The 27,226-nt window shown below is 42.6% G+C and overlaps 1 protein-coding gene and 1 long non-coding RNA gene across 11 annotated transcripts in view; one reads left to right on the top strand and one right to left on the bottom strand.

Annotated features, from left to right (window-relative positions):
• Xrra1 (X-ray radiation resistance associated 1) overlaps nucleotides 1-27,226 on the bottom strand; it is a 51,018-nt gene that overhangs the window by 10,640 nt on the left and 13,152 nt on the right. For 7 of the 8 annotated variants that reach the window (XM_070035008.1, XM_070035013.1, XM_070035011.1 and 4 more), the window contains 8 exons: nucleotides 25,197-25,268; nucleotides 23,719-23,791; nucleotides 21,983-22,080; nucleotides 15,478-15,611; nucleotides 8,443-8,478; nucleotides 8,214-8,342; nucleotides 7,347-7,564; nucleotides 3,183-3,223 (listed from right to left, as the gene is read on the bottom strand). In XM_070035008.1, coding sequence (XP_069891109.1) covers nucleotides 3,183-3,223; nucleotides 7,347-7,564; nucleotides 8,214-8,342; nucleotides 8,443-8,478; nucleotides 15,478-15,611; nucleotides 21,983-22,080; nucleotides 23,719-23,791; nucleotides 25,197-25,268 — 801 coding nt within the window. The remainder of the gene's footprint in view (nucleotides 1-3,182; nucleotides 3,224-7,346; nucleotides 7,565-8,213; nucleotides 8,343-8,442; nucleotides 8,479-15,477; nucleotides 15,612-21,982; nucleotides 22,081-23,718; nucleotides 23,792-25,196; nucleotides 25,269-27,226) is intronic. The other variant, XM_070035010.1, reaches the window with a different exon arrangement.
• On the top strand, nucleotides 126-25,216 carry LOC138836403 (uncharacterized). 3 transcript variants are annotated; one of them, XR_011374948.1, is made up of 6 exons: nucleotides 126-255; nucleotides 1,033-1,245; nucleotides 6,074-6,283; nucleotides 10,034-10,167; nucleotides 15,122-15,242; nucleotides 25,108-25,216. It is a non-coding gene; the product is annotated as an uncharacterized lncRNA (long non-coding RNA). The 3 variants fall into 3 exon arrangements; XR_011374947.1 differs by having other exon boundaries at nucleotides 126-347; nucleotides 25,108-25,215; XR_011374949.1 differs by lacking the exon at nucleotides 15,122-15,242 and having other exon boundaries at nucleotides 126-347; nucleotides 25,108-25,208.

The following is a 27,226-nucleotide window of genomic DNA, read 5'->3' as shown; positions in this document are numbered from 1 at the left end:
CTTTGTGCCTGGGCAAAGAGATGCATATAGGGTTCAGAATTCTGATTCCAAGTTCTCTGAGGTCACATAGTGATCTGATTTTCTAGCACCGAAAGTTCCAGTTTCAAGTTCTCTGAGCCAGGGGTCATGGTGACACTGAGGTGGGCTTGAGAGGTTCTCTGCCTTACCTCCTACCCTCTGTTCCCACAGCAGCTTGGCCCTTCTACAGACATGGACAAAAATCTCTCCAGAAGGCAAAGGGAAGTACTTGCATTGGTAATGGGCCAGCACAGTGAAGATTCTTTGTTCTAGGATGAACCCATAGCTAAGTCTGAATGATGTGAGCCAGGCCTTGGGGCCTGAATGTGGTAAGGTCCATATGGGTCACTTGCAGGGTCATGGTCTCTCTACTCAATTCTGCCTCAGGGTCAATGTGTTTAATCAGGCACAAAATGGAAATACCATGGACCACATCTAACATTAATTTCACTTATTGCTTCCTTGAGAGCCATATGACTGGAGGGTATTACAAGGGTAGAAGTGGGGTTAATGGTTAAGATAAACTAAATGCTCTGAGCTCCATTAACAACTATGTAATCATGAGCAAATTATTCAATTTCCATGTGTTCATTCAATGAATATCTGTGGGATACATACTTTGGGCCAAGTATTTTGTGTCCTCCTAGGCCAACTTGTAAAGCCCCATCCATGGGACAGGTCAGTCATGGATGAGAGTAAAACAAAGGCTAATATGATTCCCTTTCCAGGTGACCCCCCACACAATCTGAGAAGGCGGACTGTGGCAATCTGATGTGGCATCTCCCTTTGCCATGCGACTCCCTGAAACAGAGGCCCTAAAGGCTGATTTGGCTAAACACACAGACTCTTTACTTGGGCCTGAATCTGTCCTCTTTGCTACCTTAAACTTTGGGTCAGAGTACTGTTGAACTCTCACACAAACATGTTAATCATTTGAGTAGTAGCTGCCTAAAATCTAGTAATACAAGGTTGATTAGCTCTAAATTTATATAACCTCTCCTTTTTCCCTTCAAGGCTGAAGACACCAAGGTAAGAGGAAGGTAGTCTCAAGATTCCAAGGAGTCTTCTAGGCAGACATCCCTGGTAAGGAATCGAGGCTGTCCCCACCAAGTGGAAGCAGACATTTTATCATTTCATGTCATCATTTCCTTCACAAGCCATAATTGAAAATCAGCTGGACTCTCAGAACCAGAGTTGGGATAATGGTCAACCAAACCAGAGGACTGTGTATGTACACTTCTCTCTACCCCCTCCCTCTCTCCTTCACCTAGTCTGGTGCTTTATCCTTCCCTTATGTAATCCTGAAGCTCTTACCAGTACTTCCAAAGACAAGGGTTAAGACCAGTGTTCCTCTGTTTTTGGTTTTTTGGTTTTCTAGTGTAGCTACTCTCAGTAATACAGTTCTTTCTTGCCCTATCTTGAAGTGGTGGATGACAAATCTGGTAGGAAGGTCTCTGGCCTAGGACTCTGGGACTCCTATTTGGATTAGGTGAGCTGAAGGGAGCAAGTCACAGTGGAACACAGAATAGGAGAAATCAGAGATTCAGGCTGAGTATACTAAACTTAGGGTATGACTGGCTCTGCTGAGGAGCACAGAGGACCCTATATTAGAGGGACAAACATCTGACTTTTAGGGTCCACTGAAAGTCTCAATCATCCAACGTTTTCTCTAGATTTTCAAATGCTAGACAACTAGGATTTGAACATGGAACAGTCCTAGGAATTACCTTGATTCTTATGGTACACAGTCCTGCTCATGGACAGGTCTTTTTGCAGGGTCACCCTGCTGCTCCTCCCATTCAGGGGTAGAAGAATCTATGTTTCTACTCCCTTGAAATCTGACTGGCTTCTGTATAATATAGAATTTGTCTGGTCTTAGTCCCAAGTTCCTAGTACCCAGTTTCTAACTAAAACTTTTCCAAAAGTCTTGAGATTTCCTGAGTGATAGGTTCAGGGTTCTTAATTCAGGGTTTTTAATTATGCCTGAGGTTTTGCTAATGAGATGAGGATGGGGGCTAGATGAGGATGGACCTTTGAACCAAGCTGACCTCTGGGAAGGAAAGTAGGGTAGAGATGGAGTTCAAGCATGGAGCCAAAGATTCTCCAAGAAAGGCTCTGAAGGTGACCTTCCTAGCTGGGAAGCATACTTGCTGGGTGAGTATGCAATGCCTCTGACTCCATGGGGGCATGGGTCCCTTCCAGATCTCACCTTATGGGCTTTTCAGGTAGCTGGTCCTTATCTGGATGAAAAGACCACAGAGACAGAGACAGAGAGGCCCAGCTATGGCAACTGTTCATTTTAGCCTAGCTCCTAACTAATCTATCAGCAGACTGCAGTTGCAGGGTATGCTGGGGTGAAACCAGCAGAACTGCATTGCTAGCTCCAGTAACAGTAACAAGTAAGAATTGCTACTGTCTGAAGTTGGCAACTGAGTTTGCTCTGCAGCAATTGTTACGTGGTATCATCCCTCTAATCCTCATACAGGCATATCTGTGAGGAGGCAAGGTACTGAGCTGTTTCCTGAGGATACAGGTTGACCAAATATATAGTTGTACTTCTTATTATCAATGAATATGTTGACACTTAGTTAGGTGCATTAATCACCAGGAGCTTGGTTACTAGGATCTGAACCCAAGGCAAAAACCAATTTCCTGTGCTGACAACAATCAAGTGTCTAAGCCTTTGACACCGAAGGTTAGATTCTAGGTATATCTAGCAAGAGCTTTTCAGCTTTGTGGGGTGTGGGGAGAGACCTTGAGCCACAGCCCCAAGGCAGGTCCCTTCAGTTAGGTCTATCACTAACAGTTCTGAGGGCACTGAGAGCCAGACTATAGGTGGAGGACGGTAGGGCCCCAACAGGTCCCTACTCCATCACCAGTGTCTGGTGCATACTGTGTGCCCAGCAACCATCTGCTCAATAGATGGGCTTTCTTGGCATGATCTATAGAAATGTCTTTTATATCCCTTGTCATTTATTTGTTTAGTCTATTAAAATTAATGTTCTTGGGCTAGGGAATGTTGCTCAGAGGTAGAGCACTTGCCTAGCATGTGTGAAGCCCAGGAATGCAAATGAATGAATGAATGAATGAATGAATGAATGAATGAATGAAAACAAACTGATGTTTCAACTCAACTATACAAGTGAGAAACAGGCAGTTCCTACCTCTGAGGTTGAGAATCCAGGGTAAGATGAGAAGATGACCTCTGAAACAAAGGGAAACAGACAAGGTTTGTGAATGCTGAACTGACCCCCAGAGAGGCATGGTCTGGGTCTGCCCCCCACTCTGTACAGCAAGGCTTCCCAGACTGGTTCCAATCATAACTGGTAAAGAAGCAGCAGTGACAGCCATCAGGTAACAAGGCCCTTTGCACACAGGATGAAGTCCAAGTTCCTTGGCCCGACACCTGAGGTCCCATGTGGTCAGGCCTCTGCTGACTCCTCCAATTTCATCTCATATTCAGGACCCTCTCCCTGACACTATTTCAGTGCACAGACTTTCTTCTTGACTTTGCAACATGCAAAGCTTCACTAGAGAGTCTGTACTGAATAGAAAGTGAAGCAGCTTTCTTAGAAGAGAGAAATGTGCATCGGGGTATTCTGTGAGATGACTGAAAATACTCTTTGTCCTATTAGTGGAAGAGAATGTGTTGTCACAGAATTCAGCAGCACAGTCCTAAGGAGGAAGCTGCAGAATGAGCTCATTCTTGGGATCATAAGACAGATTATCCACCAAACAGCTGAACTCATCCCAAGAAAGGGACTCGATCCTGTTACCCTGGGGAATGAGCCCCCTTCCCCATATTAGTGGTAGTGAGACTGATCAAGTGAAAATAAACAGTAAGTTTATTTAAAAGTAAGTTATTCTAGATGTGGATCTGCAAGGAATTTAGGAAAGGTCTGAGCCACAAACAAAGTCACAGTTTGTCAGGGGATGGGCTATGTTTCAACTGTGGGTGTTGAGCAGTGATCCCCTGGATAAAGAGCTTAAGAAAGGAAAATAGATTTTTTTCTTCTTTACTTCCCTCCCTCCTCAGGGCCTCCCCTTCCCTTTCCTTCTCCTTCCTTCTTTCCCTACGTTCTCCTAACTTCTTCCTTTCTCTTCTTCCCTCCCTCCCTCCTTCCCTCCCTCCCTCCCTCCCTTCTTTTTTTTTTTTTTTTTTGGCATGTCTTAAAAGAAATCCTACTAGAAAGTATTTCTAAGAATCTGGACTCATGAACTGCAAGGTGAAATTCAATAGATTTGGTATTATGGGTTGAGAGATATTTTTTAACACCTCAAATTTATATGAAAACCTAACCCCAGGATCTCAGAAATATGACAAGAATAAACCATGATAAGGAAAGGTCTTCAAAATGGTGCTGAATGATGTTATGTAACAGAATGGGTTCAATAGTATATATCTACTATGTAATTAAAACATATTATATTCAAAACATACCCTACAAAGACACATACATGGATCAAAAAACAGTACAAGAACATGTATTTATTTGCAAATGAGAAATGAGAATAGCAAAATAGAAGAGAAATGAGAATAGCAAAATAGAAGAATAAAGGAGGGCAAGAACAATCTTGTGTGGTACAATCCCTACCCTATGCAATCGGGTTGTGCTGTGAACTCCATTCTTTTCTAAGTTACACATGGGCACATGAGACAGAATCAGAGAAGGAGAAAGAATTTTTGAGGTACAAACAGATATTTTGTACCAGTAAACAATATATAAAACATATCAGAAACACAAGACACACATAAACTTACCAGTTATACCAGACATAACCCCTCATCTGGGAGTATAAAAGGAGGAGAGCAGATATAAAAGAAGATACCAATGTGGCATGCATGTCTACCCCACCATATGGTTACCAGCTGTAAGCTATGTCCAGGAAATGGCTGAAGCAAGGACCTCTGCCTCTGTCCTCTGGCTCCAACTTAAGCAGTTTCCTTGTCTGTGACATACAAGCCACTTCAAACTGATACTCAAACCAGCCAGCTGCCCAGACCTACATGTGACAACTCTGTGATCTGTTCTAAGCCACATTTTTAAAAATTAGCACCAGTGAGTTGTAGAAGGGGGTTTCGTTGTGGCATATCTGTACAGGCACTGTGATGAGACTCAGCCCTCCACCACTCTCCCACACCTACTCCCCCCTGAGGAGGAAGATCTGACACATCAGCAGTTGTAGAGAGAAAGAAATGAAGCCAGCAGTACAGTATCTTAGTCTGAAGATTGATGAATAACTTTAAAAAAAATCAAAATTGGTCCAAATTGTTATTAGGATTTATACCTATTAGTAAGATGGAGAGAATAAATGCCTACTAAATTTTCTTTTAGGGCTGGGGATGTGGCTCAAGGGGTAGAATGCTTTGTCTAGCAAAGCCTCAAGTTCAAAACCCAGTACACCTTTTCCTCCAACCTTTTTCCTTCTTATTAAAGGGAAGGTTTGCATTTAGTTGATTTCGCTATTGACAAAGTTTTGCAATGCGGATAGAATTTTAGAATAACCACTAGAAATTGGGGCTTTAGGATAATCATTTGGAAATATAGAAATGAACTGGATGTCAGTGTCTCAGGCCTGTGATCATAGCTATTAAGGAGTCTGAAACCTGAGGATTGTGTTTGAAGCTGGGCAGGAAAGTCCATGAGACTCTTACTTCAAATTAACCAGCAGAAGCTGGAAATGTTGGTATGGCTAAAGAAGTAGAGCCCCAGCTTTGAGTGAAAAGTAAAATGAGAGCTCAAGGCCTTATAGTCAAGCCCCAGTTCCAGAGCACGTGTACGCATATGCATGCATACACAGGTGCACACAGACACATGGACACATACACACAGATTGCAAACCTAATAACAGAATGGAACCAACTTAATAGTAAGATGCCAGAAATAAACCTAGATAGTGACAAATCCTCAAGAGCAGTGAGAGACTCAATGTAACTATTTCCCAAATTAACTAAGTAGAAAAATTTTATGGGGAAAACCTGAATAACATAATTGTGACAGTTTTTTCGGTGTCTTTATCTCAAACCCACCCTTCTCTATATCTTTTTCTCTAGCCTGTTTGGAGTGTGGGAGCTGAGGCTCTGAAGAATACTTCTACAGCTGGTTTCCTGTTCGATTCTGACAACGACTGAGAGAAGACTGGGAAAGAAGAGAAGGGGCCCACTTAATCTCATCTGCTTCCCATGGTTTCCTGCCTGCTTGTGATTTCTACGACTGCCAACAGAATCATGCTGCTTTATCCTAGCAACACCTGAATCCAGTTGGTAAATTTCCCACTTTCAAGACACAGCCTGATGCTGGCCAGTGTCCCCTCCTAAAAAGTCTGGGTCTCTGCCACCCCAGACTGTCTGAGCTCACATGTCCCAGTAGTTAAGCAGGCCCTGAGGTCTAAGTTTTAGGGTGACTCTATTTTTTTAGGGCATCTAATTTTTTCACATTCCAACCACTTCCTATAAAAGAAAACTTGAGCCAGGTATCGGTGTCTCCTATCTAAAACCCTATCTACTCAGGAGGCTGAGATCAGAGAAGGCAGACAAATCTGCAAGACTCTTTCTTCTAATTTTGGGGGGACGGGAGAGGGTCTGTCTCCTCTCATATGAGCCATGAGCGAAAATGCCAAGTGAGAGCTTGAGGCCCTGAGTTCAAGCCCAGTACTGACAAGCAGGAAAGAGATTGAGAGGGAGGGGTGGGGAGAGGTGGGAGGAACGTGAAGTTGGAATGGTGGTAATTCTCTGAAAAGGTATTGATGGCAGGGGGTACTACTGAGACACTGGAAATGTTCTGCATTGTAACGTGAATTGTTGCTAAGAGGGCTCGTGTGTAAAAATTCTGGTTCTGTGAAAGATTTCTGTATTTTAACCACTGTAAGTTATTTTCCTCAATGCAGAGTACATTTAAACAAACAGGAGGCAGTGGCACAATCATAGACAACTAGATCAGTAGAATAGTATCTAGTTCAAAAATACACTCCTCTGTTAAAGGGATTTGGGTCTATGATTCAAGGTTTGCCTCTGAACACTGTCATGTGGATGTGAATCTTAGAGCAGTGGTGTTTGTCCACCTCGGTACCCTAAAAGGTCAGAAGCAAACAGGCTAGCAGTGGAGAGAAGAGGATGGAAAGGCCTGTGTCCCTTGAGGCCACTGATGTGCCACAGAGCTAAACCATTTCTGGAAAGCCTTGCTTCTGAGTTTCTCATTATTTGAGATTTTTCAAAATGATTTGCTTTTATGTTGGATTTCAAAAGCATCTTAAGTGTAAAAACCCCTGAGGAAGTAAGTCAGTGTAAGAGCAGCTAGCTAGTGGCTGGAACCAGGAGCATGGCTCACCTGTGCGGTCAACGTCCTTTTTCATGGGCAGAACAGTATAATCTGGTTGCTCATCCTGGGCCTCTGACTTCCACGACTTGGACTGTAGCACAGACTGGGACTCTTTCCTGGGACTTGCCCTGCCTCCAACCCATTCCCCAGACCCATCACGGAGCTGAACCTGCTGTAGGTACGGGATCCGGGAAATCTTGTTTTGGTCCAGGCTTAACTTCTTCAGTCTTCAATTAAGGAAAGTGAATACAGAATCACAGCAGTAATGATACCTCAGCAATATTACCAAGCAACTTAGGAAACAACCTGAAAGCAGGCTTGGACATGTACTCCTTCCTCTGTGTGACCTTGAGTTAGTGACTTGACCTCAATGTGCCTGTTTCTAACTGGGCATGTTTATTCACCTTTCAAGGTCCTTGGGAAGATTGAATGGGATGATATGTAATATTCAGTCAATGCTAGCTGAATTCAAAAGAAACTTTTCAGGAGTCTAAAACTTAACTTTTTAAAGGCCAATGTTTTCTTTCCTTTAACCAAATAAGTAGAACTCAGCAGTTAAACTTCTAATTTTGGGGGGACGGGAGAGGGTCTGTCTCCTCTCACATGAGCAAGCTGTCTTGGGTAGTATCTCCTCTACCCTCTGTTCACTTTGCCACTTCCCAGCCAGTCATATGACCAGAAATAGCCTTATTGGTACCCTGATTTTTATATGAGCTAAAGCTCAGAGGGGAGAAATGACTTATCCAAGGCCACACAGCAGAAGTAAGTGACAGAGCCAGAACTTAACCAGGCCTTTTGGGTTGTTGAGTAACCCTTGGGGTGTGAGCAGGGCTGGGAGTTGGGAAGGGCCCTGCTGAGGAAGGCTTGTGGCTTTACCTCCTGAGCCCTGCCAGGCTGGCAAAGCAGTTGGGATTGGAGAGTTTGTTGTCATCCAGCATCAGTGTCTCCAGTGCTGGGAACCTCAGGATGTACCTCTTGCTTGTCATCGATGTTATGGATGCCTCCCTGTGAGAGCAGAGATCTTGGGTACCAAGCAAGGGCAGGGAACAAGCTCCAACATCCTCAAGATGACATGGAGGACAGGGAATCAACTGAGAGGACTAACCAGCTTGGGAACTTCTTCTGTGCCTCAGGGAAGTCCCTGTAGAGGTGGACATAAGATATAAATGCCTCTCCACCCAACACCTTCCCGAACACCATTGATACACACAGGCTTCTCTATGGAGAATGTTCACACACACACCATTAGCTAGGCTGGGCAGGGTGGGCACTGGTGGTGCTCTGGACTAGACCAGAGTGAAAGAGACATGACCAAGTTAGGGGAGCATTCTGCAGGCAGAACAGAGCACAATTTTGGCAGAGGAGCACTTGCTCTTGGCCTTAATCACAGCTTTGCTAAGGTCTCTGAGAATTCATGGAAACATCTGAGAGGGATTGAATAAGCCAAGCCCTGAATTCCACAGATGGGCAGGAAGTGGTGGTGCCCTAGTTTATGGTTCCTGTGACCTTGTAAATGCAGGTGGCTAAGGCCTGGGTAACTAAATACCCACAGGCAGAGGACTCAAATCACTATTTCCTTCTTCTCTCCATATTTTGTTCTACTTACATACCAAGTGTCTGGAAGTACAGACACAGACAGATATTCACCTATGTAAGACACAAACACAGACACGACAGGAAAGGAAATGAACATTTACTCAGATCCTACTGAACTCCTAGCACTGTGTTAGGTGTTTTATTTCTTTACTATTATTATTTTGGGGGGTGTACGTTTGAACTCAGGACTTTGATCTTGCTTGGCAGGTGCTCTACCACTTGAGCAACATCCAGCCCTTTTTAGTTATAGTTTTCCAGTTAGGGGCTCACATTTTTTGCCAAGGCTAGTCTTGAACTATGCCTCCAGTACAGCTGGGATTACAGGGCATACACCACCATACCCAGCTTTGTTTGTGGAAATGGAGTCTCATTAACTTTTTGCCACTATGCTCCTAATCTCTTGTCTACCTAGTAACAGATGTGCACCACCATGTCCAGCTGTGTTGTTTGTTTGTTGGTTGGTTTGTTTTTGGTCGGTCATGGGGCTTAAACTTAGGGCCTGGGTGCTGTCCCTGAGCTTTTTCACTCAAGGCTAGCACTCTACCACTTTGAACCCCAGCTCCATTTCTGGTTTTTTAGTGGTTAATTAGAGATGTGAGTCTCACAAACTTTCCTTCCAGGGCTGGCTTTGAACTGCAACCCTCAGATCTCAGCCTCCTGAGTAGCTAGAATTTTACAGGCATGAGCCACAAGCACCCAGCTTTGTGTTAGGTATTTTATATGTGTTATTTTTATGTATTATTCATAGGGAGGGTAAGTATTACTTACCTACTTTTCAGATCAGGAAACTCAAGCTCTGAGCAACTTGCTGAAAGTCCCATAGCTAGAAAGAGGCAGAGCTCAACTAGAATTTAGTTCTGTCTGATACCCAATCCCATGCCCTTTGTATTCTGCTGACCACCTTTCCCATTCACATCTTCAAGCGACATGTGGGTTAAAGGGTGGGGAGGGAGAAGGGACAGCTGTTTTCTGGGCTAGGGACAGCTTGACAAAGGTAGACAGTAGTGGAACATACACCTTAGGTCAAAAATATCTCACAGGTAAACTTAGAGAGGGTATATAGCCATTCACTCATTCACATTTTTTAATCTCTTACACAGCCAAGTATGAGAACACAAAGAGACAAAGACTGTGGCTCTTCCCTAAAGATGCTTATAATCTCCTGAAAGAGACCAGCACAGTGCATACAGTGGGACAAAATGCTGAAACAGAAGCAGCTGAAGGCTCAGGGAAGGTAATGCTTAGCCATCAACCCTGCCATGCTCTTAACTACTGTGAAAGAGAGAAGAATGGGGAGAAAGATCACCTCTTGGTGGCTGGGTCTGTCACAGAACTAGAAGCTCTGGGCAGCCATGTTTCCTACCAAAGACACTACTCATAGAGTCCAGCTGTTCAGAGACATGCAGTGAGTCACAGAGAGGAACAGATAGGAAGCTGGGAGACAGATGAGCTGAGTGGTCTACCATGCTTACTACCTACATTCTTCAACAAGGGCACTAAAGCATGGTTCTGAGGCATGGCTGTGTGATTCCTCTGTGTTCTGATCATGAATTCCCCCTTTTGCTTATTGCAAACTGGACAGATTTCTACTGATGATAACCATGATAATTTTGACTAAAGAAGGTACAGGGAAGATCTTGGTAGGGGACACTGTGGCAGCAGTGTGGGGAATAGGCCTGAAGTTCAAAGATCCAAAGACATTGGATAGGGCAGAGCAGGGGGCCTTGGTATTTCAAAGTCATAGGGACTCTTTTCCCTTTCCTAGAAGGACCAACTTTCACACACTGAATTTTTCATCTCTACTTGAAGTTAAGAACAGAATGGTGTACAATAGCTCTGTTGACTTATAATTAGTTGGCCAATCTTTATTTTACTCCATGACATATAAGGCACTTGAAATAAGCCTTCCAAGAAAAAAAAAATCCTCTAACATGCCATCAAAGAGAAGCTGGTTCAGTCTTCTCTGTGACAAGTTACACTGCTTTGACTTTCTAAAGTTATACCCTAACAATAGTAATAGAAATGTTCATTTTAGTCTTAGAAATATAAATCCCCTTAAAAGAACAGCGGCAGCTGCAGAGCCTTTCTACTGCTCATACTGGATGAGCACTTTAGTGACAGAGCTCTCCAAGGGTGAAGCTGGGATTTCAGCTGCTCAGAATGATTCCAGTTTTACTATCTTTTCTCTGACCAAGTGAAGTTACCATCACTTAAAATCCTACCAATTTAGCATATCAATTTAGTGTAGAAGTTTAGTATATGGCCAGTAGTTGGAGCCATCATGAGAATTCATATGTCCTATCATAAGATACCTGAGAATGGGTCCAGCAGCTCTGAGCTCTGCCTCCTGTGGTGTGGCTGCCTTGCTTGTTGTATGACTATGGCTGGTATTGAGCATCTCTGGACCTAGATCATTTGTCTATATAGTATTTGTGTGTGCACACAAACATATATATACATATATTATAATGTGAAATATATATGCAATATATAAATGGGGATTTCTTTTGACTTACATTATAAGAACTTGAATTAGGACAAAATATTGGCCAAAGACTGAACTAAATGCTGTGGCAAAGCAAACAAGATGAATCTCAGCATTTGTACACTGGTGCAAATGTGAGACCGACTTCTGTGTTAACATACGGAAGGTCCACTCTAGGAAATCCACACCTAGGATGAGGGAGGGTTGGCCACTTGCATTAAACAGGACTTATGATGGGGCTGGTAAACAGCTGGAGCTCTTTTAGGTGTCGTTATTAGGGATAAAGTGACTAGAAAGAGAGTCACAGTCCCCTCTTTTCTGTGCTGGTCATGCCAGAGGAAGCTGATATGAGTGGTCCAAGGCAGAAGGGGAACAGGGTTAAAGAAGCCCAAGTAGCAGATTTCAGCTCAAAACAAGTAGTTGAGCAGTGTAAAGATGGAGTGGATCAAGGAGGATTCCCCTGACTCACCCAGAGAGAAGAATGTGGTGCCCCAGAATGGAGACAGAACCAGTTCAGAACAGATTAGATGTGTCATAAAATGAAAAAGTAAGAAGGAAAGAAGGTGAAGTAGGCAGAGTCAGGCCATGAAAAGCCTTGTGAGCACCCTCAATGGAATTTAGAACATTTTTTTTCCTGTGGGGTGGTACTAGGGTTTGAACTCCTAGCTCTGTGCTTGTCATGAAGGCATTCCACCATGCTCCCAGCCTTTTTTGTTTTACTTAATTTTTCCCAAGACTAGCTGTGGAATTTCTCCATCTTGGCCTCCTGCATAGCTAGGATTGCAGACTTACATCATGATGCCCAGCTTTTCTTTAGGACACTAGAAAGCAGTTGGAGGTCTAAGACAGTGATAGAGTTGCATGTGTGCCTGTAAGAAAAAGGTCACTTTAGTTGATGGTAAGAAAGTGTTAGGAAGCACGAACCTGGTGGCTGAGACTAAACAAGACTACGCAAAATTAGCAAGCTGGAAGAACGTTTAAGAAGAGTGGTTCACAGCATCTGGTAGGAGTGAGAGAGGGCAGAGAGCAGGTAGACCTCAACTATCCAGCTGAGATGACTACACAGGGAGAGGGAGGAGGGGGGAGAAGGAGAGAGGAAACCATCAACCAAGAGAAGGAGAATTTGGCACAGGATGTGAGTGGTGAGGTGGTGAGTTTGGTATGATAAGGAGGCAGTAGGGGCTTAGAGCTCTGAAAACAGATGAAATCCTCCGGAAAGGACAAGCTCACCAAGAAAAAGTATTTTTTCAAGGTTGGTTGAAGTGGAAGGTAAATAATATCAAAATGCATTGTGTCTATGCATAAGGCTGGCATAAAGAAACTGTTGGATAGTAGAACAGATGGAAAGAGAGAATGATAGAGGGGATTAAAATGACTCAATATATATATATATAAAACTACAGTGAATTCATTTTGTAGAATGAACATATACTAAAGTGAATGATGAGACTATATATAGCAGGTTCTATGGTGGAGTACCAGAGAAAGGGAGGATGGTGAACATAGAGGGTGAACATGGATTAATGTGGTTGAAGCACTTTACGTACATGTATGACAATGGAACAGTGAAACTTGCTGCAGTTGATTGAAGAAGGGAGAGGGGAGACAAAGAGTAATAGAAGGGGTGTATTTGATTAGGGGACATTGTATACATATGTGGAAATATCACAATGAAGCCTCCAATATATGCTAATGCAAAATAAATTACCTTTTTAAAGGGTTAAAAGTAGATAATCAGGTCACATTAATATACAAGAGGCTGATAGAAGAACAATGCACAGAACAGTTGAGTGTAGACATGTAACAGGAAAGAAAATAATACTGATAACATTTGCCTGAAGCCCTGCAGTTTCTACAGCAGTATCACAATAGGTAATCTGAGGCAGACAAGAGCATGTCCACTCTGCCCCTCATATACAAGGCAATGTATTATGGTTTGGATCTGAAGTGGACCCTTGAAGGCCATGAATTAAAGGTCTGGTTGTCAGCTGATGGCATTCCTAGGAGCTGTGTAATGTGAGAAGTGAGGACTCATGGGAAGAAGTTGGTCATGGTGGGGAGATGCCTTAGAAGGGCATATCTTGTCCCTTCTTCCCTCCCTCCCTCTTTTGACTTTCTAGCCAGCTTAAATTGGGCAGTTATGCCCTATATACACACACTGCATCACCTTGATATTCGGCCGTGACACAGATCAATGGAACCAAGTGACCTTTGAAATTGTGAGGCAGAATAAACCTTTCCCTTTTAAAAATTATTTATTTAAGGTATTTTGTCACAGTAACAAAAAGCTGAAATACAATGGAAATGCAGGGAGAGACTTATGTTACTTTGTATAAGAAGGCATTCCAGCTGGAAAGGTGGCTTAGTGGTAGAGTGCTTGCCTTCCATGCATGAGGCCCGGGGTTCAATTCCTCAGCACCACATAAACAGAAAAAGCCAGAAAGAAGTGGTGCTGTGGCTCAAATGGTAGAGTACTGGCCTTGAGCTGAAGAGCTAAGGGACAGTACCAGGTCCAGAGTTCAAGCCCCATGACTGACCAAATAACAACAATAACAAAAAACCCAAGGCTTTCTAGAATGATAAATCAAATTTATAAAGAAAGAAAGAGATCCATGATTTGAACACATGTAAGAGATGTGAAGGAAGAAAGGAGGCAATATGGCAAATCCAAATCCTGAAGAGAAATCAAACATCAGAAGCCAGTTAATCCTCAGTGAATTGTCTTACCACCTTCCCATTTAAAATTGAACTGTAAGGTGGATACCAGTGGTTCATGCCTGTAATCTACTACATGAGAGGAGGCAGATATGGAGAGGACTATGGTTCAAGGATAGCCTGGGCAGGAAAATGCCCTAGACTCCATCTCAATGGAGGACAGGTGTGGTGGCTAGTGCCTGTCATACCACTATAGGAAACTTGGGAAGATCATGGTCTGAGTTCACACTCAGACAGGAAGCAAGACCCTATCTCACAAATAGCCAGTACAAAAAGAAGGGACAGAGGCATGGCTCAGCAGTAGAGAGCCTGCCCAGAAAATAGGAAGCTCTGAGTTTAGTGCTACAAAGAAAGAGAGCAAAGGAAGGAAGGAAGGAAGGAAGGGAGGGAGGGAGGGAGGGAGGGAGGGAGGAAGGGAGGGAGGGAGGTAAGGGAGAACAGAAGGGAAAGAAATGGAACTATACTCAATTGAAATGGGTCCAAAGAAATGGAACCATGGTGTAACAGTGAGTGTGCCTTGGGCAATCAGAGACTCCCTCCATGAATCTGGGATTTACCGTTAGGATAGCATAAATCAGAAATGAACACATTTGCTTCATCTCATAGCCAGGAAAACTGTCTTAAGGTGAAGAGAAGCTCTAGGGGGAGACTGGTGGTCTTGTAAACTATAGCTTAGTCAGGAATTTGATTTAAATGGATTCTACATTGAGTGACTCTAGGCATCTGATCAAAAGAAATGGAAAATTTTATGGTACTTTAGATTGTATAAGGCAAGAATATGATGATCATGACTTTGTCTACTTGCCTCAAAGTCTGGCTCTTGTTTTGTAACCTTGTCTTTGTCTCAATTTCTTCAACCCAAAAGTAAAAATAAGGTAGGACATCCACCTCACAGAACTGTTGTGAGATTCAGTGAGTGAACATATGTAAAGTGTTGAGAACTATGTCTGGCACATTATAAGAACTACATGTGTTGTTATTTACACAGAGAGATCCAGTATGTTCTGGCAAGAAGAAATGGCCTCAATAAAGATGCTGGGTGAGAATGTAAAATGAGGTGAATCTTCTGGCAAAAATAACATCTACAGTATACAAATGACCAATCAGAGGTAGGGAAAGTGTCATGACAAATATCTGGGTCTCTCTTAACCAGGAAAGTGTAGGTATCCATCTGAAGTCTTTCCTGGGACCTTCAATAGGTGTTGCTATCTTGGCTTTGAGTACTTCCTGCCTGTCTTTATGGTGAATTCCAAGCTACTTCTTTGGACTAGTTCTTTGAATACTGGTACCCAGACAAAGGCTCTGAGGGAACACACAGGATAAACTCAAGGGTGCAGAACTTACTGCTCTGTGACGCCCAAATTGGCTGGCAGGGAGGTGAGCCCATTGCCGGTGAGAAGCAGGACACGCAGGTGTGGCAGAATCCCCAGATCACGGATGGCCTCTCCAGTCAGGTTGTTGAAGGAAAGGTCCAAGAACTACCATGCGAAAACAAAAGGGGGAACAGGAGCACTCAATACATGAGGCAGAGGCTGGCAGCATCCCTCTTCCCAGATCCATGAGCAACAGGATAAGCCTTCTCTAGCTAACATTCGAGGCCCAGTATAGTCAGTTCTATCTATATTCTAGCCATTGCTGCCACTGCACATTTTGTCTTTCCTGTGGTACTGGACCCATGGACTCTTTTCCATTTCTTGCCTCATTCCACTTATATAGCTTCCTACCTTTTCCTTCCAATTATACAGAATTCCCTTCCCCCATGCATCTAAATCCCGGCCTCCAAAGGCCAAATCAAAGTTGCCTCCTTATACAATCTTTCCTGATCCCTGGCTAGATGTAATTTAGCTGACTTATCTAAGCAGGTCTCAGGGTACTTATCAGTCTTCCAGGTATCCAAGACAGCTAGGCACCTGTGAGGAAATAGGACACTGGGAAGTGGATGTGCTTTGTACAATGTCTGGCCCACAATGGATGACCTTGAAATCACAAGCCCTTGAAATCAAGGGCCATGCCACAATAACACTTGTAGTCTAGCATAGGACCTAGCACAAGGAAGATGCACTTAAAAAACTACCTGAAATGAGCTAGCTTTTGACATTGGCCCCAAATGGACATGTCATCATCAGCCAACTTCTGACTAGCTTCCTGGATTCATAAGATAGTTCATTGGGGCTAAGGGACCAGCCAGGAAGCTAGCTTCTCTCTACAAAGACAGAGGCAGTTGGGACAAATGATATCTGCTCATTTTCTGCCTTCTGTTTCCTGAACCTCTCTAGAAACTCTGCGTAAGTCAGCTTCCTCCTCTCCCCACTTATGTGCACCTGGACTCTCCATCATATGCAAACAAAGCCTGTTCAGTGTGGTTAGGTTCAGTGGCTTAAACAGTTCAAGCTGGAGTGGGAGCAATGTCTCTGATCAGCCTCATACAGTCAGACTTATACACATGGCAGGTCTCTGCCCAAGGATTGAGTTTGGTTTCACTCTGCAATAGTAATTAACTGATGAGCTCTGAACAACTGGGTTTACACTGTGGCTTGTGCCATGTGGGTAAATTACTTAATTTGGGCTTCCCTATCTATAAAGTAGAAAGAAATCATTCTCATGTAGATGAAACCTTTAGCCTGGAGTGTGCTAAATTAATGTTTGTCCTCCTCCTCTTCCTTTCATTCATCAGTCCCCTGCTGAAGGCTAACTTTGTACCAATCCCTGTCCTCTGGGAACTGGCAGCCTTTTGAGGCAGCTAGATACCTATGTCCATTTCAGAGGGATGCTGCCAGGATAGATGGCCACACATGTATACACAGAGCACAAAAGAAGAATGGTCATGTCTACCAAGGGGTCAGGACAAGCTTCAGAGAGCAGATGACATCTGAGCTGTCCTTAGTAGTTGTATCTTTGCAAAATTGTTCAGGGCAAAGAGGCATTGAGATGAGCAAGGAGCAGGAAGAGGAGGCAGGAGGCAGCCTCACTTGAGCCGAGCACTGCAAATGTTTTGAGGATGACCTACCCTATGTTATCAGAAGAGGGCTTGATAAAGACTGGCAGGCCATGATACACACCAGGCACCAAGGGAGTACCAAGTCAATTCTAAATGGAGGGTCTGTTCACACAAGGGGGCAATTCTACCAGGTTGGAGCAAAGAGAAAAGAATGGGTTGGAAAGCCAGCAGAGAGAAGCAGAGTCAAGGGAGGAGAAATCTCTCTTCCTCATCCTCAAGCTCATATGTGGACAGTCATCAAGACCTATGTCTGGCCTATAGTACTTATTCATTCCAATCCATTCTTCATAGAGCAGCTAAAATAGCCACCCTAAAATGCAGTTCTTATCAGACCACTTCCCAGATAGCATCCCTAAGAATTAAGCTCCTTAGCCAAGTTGGCCAAGGTTTTCATGGTCTCTCTAGCCACCTCTCCAGGCTCATACAACACCAGCCTCTACTGGGTCTCTATGTCCATTCTATAATCTTATCTGTGTTTGTACTTAGGAGTTGGCCAACAGAGGCCTGAAAGCCAAATCCAGCCTAATGTCTGCTTGCAAATAATTTTTACATTTATGAAATAAAAGACCAAAAGTGTTTTTTAACATGCAGAAATGATGTGAAATTCCAATTTCAGTATCATAAATAAAGGCTTTTTGAAAGCCAGGTAGGCCTAATTGTCTCCAGCTGCTTTCTGGTCACAGCAGCAGAGCTGACCATCATGATAGTTGTGAGGTGTTAGGACCCTATGAATTGAAAAGTCTATATTTACTTCCTGACCTCCTACAGAAAAAGCCTGTGGAATCTGTTTCAGCTGCTTTGGGTATTTACGACTGAATGCAAATTTGCTTTCTATATACATATAAGGACAGCTCAAAGAACAGATCTGCCTTAAGAATCACAGATCATAGACTTTGGAGCTGACCTAGAATTTAAAAAGGGAAAACTTAAGTCCCAGAAAGAGCAAGTTCTTTGGCCAGGGAAGCATGGCAAAGGACTGGAAGAAGCAAGACATGAAACAAGGTCTTCTGATTGCCAGAGCAGGGATCCCACTGAATAGTTTCAGGTCTGTAAAATAAATGAATCAAATCATGCCCCAAGTAAGTTTTTCTATATTGATGTATGAAGATTTCTCCTCTAGGCTCTTCTCTTTGGGGCAGCCTCTCTGATAAACAAGGACAAAGACTCCTAACTTGGTGATTGTATCTGCTGAGTCACATCAAGTTTTATTACACATTGAAGTATTCATTACTGGAAGCTTCAAATCCGGGATATTTGACAGGTTTATCTTTTTTCATAAGGAGCCTTTGCAAATCATGGAGAGATGAAAACAAATGACTGGCCAAGAGATTTCCTTTTCTCATTTATGTTTTGCATCCTAAATTAGGTCTGTTTTTATAAATAAATTTCTTGGGGACGGTTGGGTCTGCTGGATAAATTATCACCATCAAATGCTATCCAACTACAAAATAGGGCATGCAAAAAATTGACGGTGATCAACCACTGACTACAAATTGAATACAATTGAATACAAATACAATCTGAATAAAAAAAGCAGTTGGGGGCTGGGAAAGTGGCTCAGTGGTAGAGCACTTGCCTTGCATGCTCGAGGCCCTGGGTTCGATTCCTCAGCACCACATAAGAAAAAAGCCAGAAGTGGCGCTGTGGCTCAAGTGGTAGAGCGCTAGCCTTGAGCTGAAGAGCTGAGGGACAGCGCCCAGGCCCAGAGTTCAGGTCCCACGACCGGACCCAAAAAAAAAAAAAAAAAAAACCACAAAAAAAAGCAGTTGGTCTGGGAAGATAGCTCAGTGGTAGAGTGCTTGCCTTGCAGGCATGAGGCCCTGGGTTCAATTTCTCAGCACCACATAAACAGAAAAAGCCAGAAGTGGTGCTGTGGTTCAAGTGGTAGAGCATTAGCTTTGAGCTGAAGAGCTAAGGGGCAGCATCCAGGCCCAGAGTTCAAGCCCCACAACAGACCAAAAAAAAAAAAAGTAGGAGCTGGGAAGGTGGCTCAGTGGTAGTGTGTTTGACTTGCATGCATGAGGCCCTGGGTTCAATTCCTCAGCAACATATAAGCAGAAAAAGGCAGAAGTGGCGCTGTGGCTTCAGGCCCCATGTCCGATAAAAAATAAACACACAAATAAATAAATAATAATAAATTTTTTAAAAAGGTATTCAGAGCTGGGCACCAGTGGCTTAAACCTATAATCCTAGATATTCAAGAAGCTGAGATCTGAGGATTATGGTTCAAACCTAGCCTGAGTAGGAAAGTTCATGACACACTCATTTTTGTCTTTTTTTTTTTTTTTTTGTCAGTCCTGGGACTTGAACTCTGGCCTACGTGCTGTCCCTAAGCTTTTGTGTTCAACGCTAGTCTTCTATCATTTGAGCCACAGCTCCCCTTCTAGCAATTTTGGGTAGTTTTAGTGGAAATAAGTTTCTCACAAACTTTCCTGCCTAGGCTGGCTTTGAACTGTGAATCTCAGATCTCAGCTTCTTGAGTAGCTAGCATTATAGTTAACCACCAAAGAAAAAACCAGAAGTGGAACTGTGGCTCAAGAGGCAGAGCGCTCTAGTCTTGAACACAAAAGCTCAGGGACATCACCCAGGACTGGCACAAACAAACAAAGCTAGTCAGTTGTACAGACAGAGCTTGTGGCCATGTCACCTGTCCATGGCACTAACACTTGAAATAAGTATTTGGAATGGGGAGGTGGGGGGAAGAGAGATGCCTGGCACACTGAACAACATGCAAGAACTCAATGACTGGCTCTGAAAAGTCAAAGGAACAAATAAAAGTCCTTAAGACGCTTCCATGTCTGAAGGTCATGGTTCCCTGGATCTCTAGAGTGTTTAGGACCCATTTCCCACTGTCTACTGAAAAACAGACTTAAAAAATACCCAGGGGGGGGGCGGGGGGAAGGATGGAATGGGAAGGGGAAAACAAAGGAGGAGGCTAAAATTCTTGATAAGAAATGCAGGGCTGGGAAGGTGGCTCAGTAGTAGAGTGCTTGCCTTGCATGCCTGAGGCTCTGGGTTCGATTCCTCAGCACCACATAAGCAAAAAAGAAAAAGCTAGAAGCGGCACTGTGGCTCAAGTGGTAGAGTACTAGCCTTAAGCTGAAGAGCTGAGGGACAGCGCCTAGGCCCAGAGTTCAGGGCCCACGACCGGACCCCCGCCCCCCCCAAAAAGAAATGCACTCATTATCTTGCCCATGTAATTGTAACCCCTCTGTACAGTATTTTCTCACACACACACACACACACACACACACACACACACACACACACACACACACACACACACACACACACACACACACACACACACACACACACACACACACACACACACACACACACACACACACACACACACACACACACACACACACACACACACACACACACACACACCCCATAGCCCCCAACTGCATCAGTTGTTGCAGATTTACTTTCATGGGACTTTTGAGAACTGCTTCCTGGGTAAATCATAGTAAACTGATGCTATCCTTCAATGTGATTTGAGACTTCAGGGAGAAGTTATTAATACATTCAACATAACATATTTGAAGAATATAAAGACATATGATCCATCTGGGGAAGATACTCATTCCAAGAGTTTAAAGCTGGACTGGGAAGGTGGCTCAGTGGTAGAGCGCTTGCCTTGCATGCCTGAGGCCCTGGGTTTGATTCCTCAGCACCACATAAGCAAAAAAAAAAAAAAAAAAGCCGGAAGTGGCGCTGTGGCTCAAGTGGTAGAGCACTAGCCTTGAGCTGAAGAGCTGAGGGACAGCAACCAGGCTCAGAGTTCAGGCCCCACAACCGGACCCCAAAAAGAAAAAAAAAGTTTAAAGCTTTTTACAACTCATGCATATAATGATGATGAACTGTAAAAATGCTGGTCCTGGGGAAGGCCTTTCACTCCTTTAAGATGATGTGAGGCTTATGTGAAGAATGGTTTACTCCTGATGTTTGCAGATTAGATCATTTCAGTTACCATCTCTTTGGGCTTAACTCCAAGGTTCACAGCTTGTAGACAGTTTGCTGAAGTACAAATAAGAAAGGTTTTAAGACTGGCATGTAAGAAAGGGTGCATTTCTTAGCAAGTGAGTGAGCCACTCTTGGCTTCATGAAAGCAGTGACTTTTAGGTAGCAACAAATGTTTTATCCCTTTGTTTAAAGTGTCCCTAAAGTCTTCGTGAAAGCTCAAGAGACAAAATTGAAGTATGAGGACATTCAAGGAAAATGTATGACTATGGAAATTTAATTCAAGAGAAAACCAGGAATATAAACGATTAAAAAAAAAATTTTGAATCTGGGCTTTGAAGACCAGTTTGGTTGTGCTGTGCTTGTGTCTAGAGTTGGCTGTAGAATCATAGTTGCCTAATTGTGTTTCATCTTCACTGCTGAGTCTATGGACTAGAACTGTAGGCTGTTCTACTGTAGCCTGCTGGGACTGATCTAGTTTACTAAGACCAATATAGGCCTTTTGACAGCAGCTACAATCTTCTGCAACTAGTCCTCACTAGGTCAAGATTTTCCCTTAAATTTGTCCTTCTCAGATACAGTTCTACAAAACTCCCTCAATGTAAATAATCCTTGACCTTTACTTTCTAGAATCATGTACCATGGCCCTTGGTATCTCCCTGCTGCCACTGCTATCATGCTATTACCATCCCCCTACCATTTATATCATCACTAGCACCCCACTATCAATCACTGTCATCACCACTACCCTCACAAAGGTGAGCCAAGAAACACTACTTGTAAAGGCCCAGCGATTTCCTTTCCCAAAGTAATAACCATGAGAGAGCCCTGTACTCTCTGGGAAATCGGTGGACACCAAAAACTCCCTACCCTCCAACTTACTTGCAATAACTTAAAGTCTCCATATTTCACATAGACTGTCTTGATGCCATTGAATGCGAGCTCCAGCTCCTTTAAGGCTGGAAATGTGTGAAATGCCTCTACATGGGGAAGAAAAAGAGAGAAGCTGCAGCTTTCAAAGGACTTAAGAGAAAGATATCACTAAGGACAGTTCCCACTGGGTCAGGCCAAGCACTGTGGATGGCGTTTTACACACCTGGCCTCTAAATCTCTGATGATCCTCACAGATAAGGATTGCTAGTCCTCTTATGGCTGCAGAAATTAAGGCTCAGCCTGGTTAAGTGATTTGCTAGAAATGAAATTGCTGTTAAGTGAAAGAAATAAGCATTGACTCTAAGTCTTCCCAATCACAAAGCCCATTTAAAAATTATCTTTAATATTTCTGATCATAGCAGTTAAACATACCCACTAAAATAGTTAAACATCACAGGAAAACAAAATTTCCCTTTAATCCCAACACCCAGATAATAATAGTAATGATGATAATAATATTCCATGATTATTTTCAATAAGAATAGTAATTTTTTCCAGTGTATACTGAAACACACACACTTCTTTCTACAAAAATGGAATCATATTACAGTGTACAATCCTCTTGACAGCTGCCATTAAGTCTTCCTACTGAAAGTCAGCTAAGACTGTTTCTTGTTGGAAGGATTAAGTCCAAGTCTGTGAAGATACATGATGATCAAGTCCCTGACACAATGTATACTCTCAATTTTCCCATTCGTGTTTCCTTTGTAATCATCCAAAACCTTTTCAGTCTCCCTGATCAGTTCTGCTATTCCATCTGCTTCACTGGCCTGAAATGCCTTTCTACCTTCTAAATTCCTGAACTACTTTTATTTCTCCTTCTTTTTAATCTTAGCTTAAGTTTTCCTTTTCTGAAGTTTTAACAAGCCACTGGATCACCAGGGGAAGAACTAGACACATTCTCTACAGTTCACACAATCTCATAGTAGTTCTAACACCAGCAGGGGTCACTGTGGCCTTGGTGAATAACAAAACTTTTTCTTCCTCTAGAAGTATCTGCAGGTGTAAATATGTATCTCATCTGAGGTTTTTGTTTTTGCTTTTTTGCACAGCTGAAGATTCAACTCAGGGCCTTTCACTTATCAGGCAGATGCTCTTCCACTGAGCTAAATCCAAACTTTCATCTGAGTTTGTAGGTAGCAGATTATCTCATTTAGAGGACACCAAAAAACAAAACAAAACAAAAAAAAACCTCTGCAGTTCACTCTGGGCACCGGTGGCACACACCTGTAATCTTAGTTATTCAGGAAACAGATCTGAGGGGTGTAGTACAAAGCCAGCCTGGGCAGAGAAAGTCTGTGAGACTCTTAACTCCAATTAACTACCAAAAAGCTGAAAGTGGAGCTATGGCTAAGTGGTAGAGTGCTAGCTTTGAGCAAAAAGCTCAAGGGGACAGTGCCCAGGCCCTAAAGTTCAAGCCCCAGGACTGGCACAAACAACAACAACCAAAAAAAAAAAAAAGAATCTAACAAAAAAAAGCTTCAGCTCAGAGAAATATACTAAGTAAGCAGTCATCATGAGGCTGGAAGAGGTTCTATTTACTCTCCAGCACCCAGCATGTTGTGCTCCACAAAGGACATGAATGGCTGATGATGGATGGACAGACAGACAGAAAAATTCTAACACAGGTGAATAGCTGTGCCAACCAGGAGGCAGAAGATAGTTTTCCAGAAGAAAAAGCTTACCTAGAGGCAGCAGGTTTTCTGAGGCATTGATATAAATCACAGAAGTAAAATGCTTGAAGTCCTTTTCATTCACCTGTAGGAAAATCATCATGAATGATACTTTGATGACCCATGTGACCACTATAAAATATATAAATCATAAAATATATAAATATAAAACCTTCTATCTTTGTTTGAAATTTTTTGAAGAAATAAGTGAACTATTAGAGGGTTGACCCTCACCACAACCCTCCACATTTCCCAATCATGTACTATCTTGAATTGGTGACCATTTCCATTCCTGTTTTGTATTATGTTATAGTCATGCACATATCTACATGTGTATCCATCAGTCAATTATAGTGCTGTTTAAATACTTTAAAACTTTACATTAAGTGCAACAATATGGTAGATATGCTTCATTGTGCATTTGCACAGTATATTTCTGTGATTTGTGTTGATATACATATACATATATGTGTATTGCTCTAGATCATCCACTTGAATCCACTTGAATTCCTGGGTACTATTCCCATTGTGTGAATGTTTTATAAGTTATAGCTTCTCCTAGTTTATTTCCGAGCTTTCTTTTTTTTTTTGGGGGGGGGGGGAGAAGGGAGTCTAGTCGTGGGGCCTGAACTCTGGGTCTGGGCACTGTCCCTCAGCTTAGCTCAAGGCTAGCACTCTACCACGTGAGCCACAGCACCACTTCCGGCTTTTTTCTTTTTGCTGAGGAATCGAACCCAGGGCCTCATGCATGCAAGGCAAGCGCTCTACCACTGAGCCACCTTCCCAGCCCCCAAACTTTCATTCTTTGTACATTCCTTCCCATCAGAAGAGTTTCTCTAATATCCCTACCAGATAGTGGGAACTTGTGATGGAAACTCAAGAGTCATAAAAAGAATTAAATCCAATCAAAATTCTTTCTTGGGGTGGGGGGAGTACTGGACAGAACTCAGGGCTTTATACTTGTTAGCAGGTGTTCTATCCCCACTTGAGCCATGCAGCTGATCCCTCTGTGTTTTAGTTCTTTGTCATGTAAAGTTTTGTGCTTTTGTCCAGGACTTGTCTCAGACCACCACAATTCTACCTATGCTTCCCATACAGATGGATCACAAAAATTATTAATTGAGATGGAGTATCACTAACCCTTTTCCCCAGACTGGCCTCAAACCAAATTCCTCTTAATTTCCATCTCCTAAGTAACTTCCATTGAATGTCTAGGCCTCCATGCCCAGCCAGAAAGCCCACCAAAATTCTACTGCAAGTTCAAAGGTAGATTTCTATGGTGAGTTCTCTTAATTCACACCAAATGGGACAATGGCAAAACCCAATCTCTAGCAAATATTGATTTCTGAATACTTTTTCCACTCATCGTTTAACCTGTCCCTCCTTCCTTCTAATCCACAGAAACTCTGGAGGGGCAACACACAAACCAGAAGAACCAGGTACCTCTCATGTTTGGCTCACTCTAGTCACGTGTTTACTACTGGTCTTACCTGGGATAACTTTAGGCCACTCACGTTGATGTTGCAAAGGTCTGATGGCCTTGTCACACTATGGTGTTTCAGCTTGGGACACAAGATACAGAGTTAGCTCTCGAGACCACAACAAAATGCAACCAATTAAAAGCTATTTTTGTTCAGTATTTTCTTGTTGGGCCCTCTTACACATTTATCATTTGCTTGCTTGCTCATTCATTCATTATCTATAGCACAGTAATTACTAAGCACTATTTTGGGCTATATACCATACTAAATATATTAGCACACTGCCTTATAACTAAGCCCTTTGTCATAAGTAAAATTATCTCATTCTTTTTGTATGTGGTACTGGGGATAAAACTCACAAACTAAGCAAATGCTCTACCATTGAATTAAGCCTCCAGCTCTCTCTCTTTTTTCATGAGGTCAAGAACGGACAAATACCTTGCGTAAGTAATTGATAGTTATGATTTGAATTCAAATCTGTTATCATTAAACTCTACACATATTTGCCTGCCATATATCATATTTAAAAAGTTAGAAGCAGCTGGTCACCAGTAGCTCACACCTGTAATCCTACCTACTTAGGAGGCTGAAATCATGCCCAGATACTGCGTTCAAGCCCTAGTGCGCGCGCACACACGCACGCACGCACGCACGCACGCACACACACACACACACACAAGTTAAAAGCAAATCTCAACCTCTATTCATGTTTACTGGAACTCTTTCCTTTGTTCCATTAATTATTCACAGTAACTGCTATATTTAGGCTCTGAACTATGCTGGGCAGTGGGAAGACAATGGAAACAAAGCAGAAGCAGTCCATGCTTTTTCAGACTCTAAACTCTCATGGAAGAGTGATAAACAAGTATTATACATGTGATAAGTATTTTAAAGATTTGAAGTCCTATGAGAGACAGTAACAGGATCCTAACCTTAGTGTGAAAGTGAGGAAATGATAAGTTGAAGTAATGATATTTAAGCTGAGAGCTAAGAGTTGAACAGGAGTTAGTCCTATGAAGTGGGTATCAGGGATGGTGAAGTCTACCAGGCTGGAAAAGATAAGGTGTTTTTAATGGAATGACAAACATAACAATGTAGAAAGGTGGTCATCATGTTGATACTTGCTGGTTCTGAACCAAATTATGATTTTTATCCTACAACCAATAAAAGGCTGTTGGTGATTTTCTTTAAAGCAAGAAACAAATAAAGGATAAGAAGACAGAAGAGAAGAATGTACCAGATTTATTAATTACTTTCCCATAACTACTTCTCTGCTCCTTCTATGTTAAAGTGGACCGATTATATTCACCTTAAGTGAATATATTTTAAGTCCTAGTTCCAAGATACAAGTCTTAACCTGCCTAAGCTAATCCTAGAGATCTCCTTCTCACTGATGACTGTTTAGACATGTGTCATAAACTAGCCAATGAGACACTGGCTGCTGCTGATAGTAAGGTTGGATGACCAGTTAAGGAAAGCTTTCTTCTAAAAATTGACGTAAGACACTGGCTATCCTCTATATGTGATGATAGAATTGCTGCAGCAACCTCAGGATCATGAAGGCTATCATCCGAAGATGACAGAAGATGATGGATGTCAGAGAAGGAGGATGGAAGGAACCTGAACCTTGTAAGATGTTATTCAACCAGCAAATTAATCTACCTAATAAAAGGCATCCTCACTTGTTCAACTAGTTAGGAAGTTATCAATCACTCCAATAAGAGATGATGGTAGCCAAGTTAAAGATGGTGGCCATAGAAATTTAGTAAAAAAAAAAAACCAAAAAAAAAACAACACAAAATTCCAGGATTAGGTAAGGGTTGGTGTTGGGGACAGTGAGGGAGAGGAAGGTATAAAGTATTCCCCCAGATTATTGGCTTGGGACTAGGTAAATAGTCAGGCCAACATAAAGTATAGTAATACTGGAGAAAAACAATTTGGGGACTTGTAGAGGGAGGACAATTTAACAAGGGTTTGACAGCAAAGCATTCAAGTAGAACCATCCAACTGGCAGAATGTGTATCTTGTTACTCCAAAAA

Source organism: Dipodomys merriami, unplaced genomic scaffold (genome assembly GCF_024711535.1).
Source record: "Dipodomys merriami isolate MVZ:Mamm:240054 unplaced genomic scaffold, mDipMer1.0.p SCAF_25, whole genome shotgun sequence".
Taxonomy (NCBI): Eukaryota; Metazoa; Chordata; class Mammalia; order Rodentia; family Heteromyidae; genus Dipodomys; species Dipodomys merriami.
Note: the sequence above shows the minus strand (reverse complement) of the source record. Positions and strands in the feature narration are given on the sequence as shown.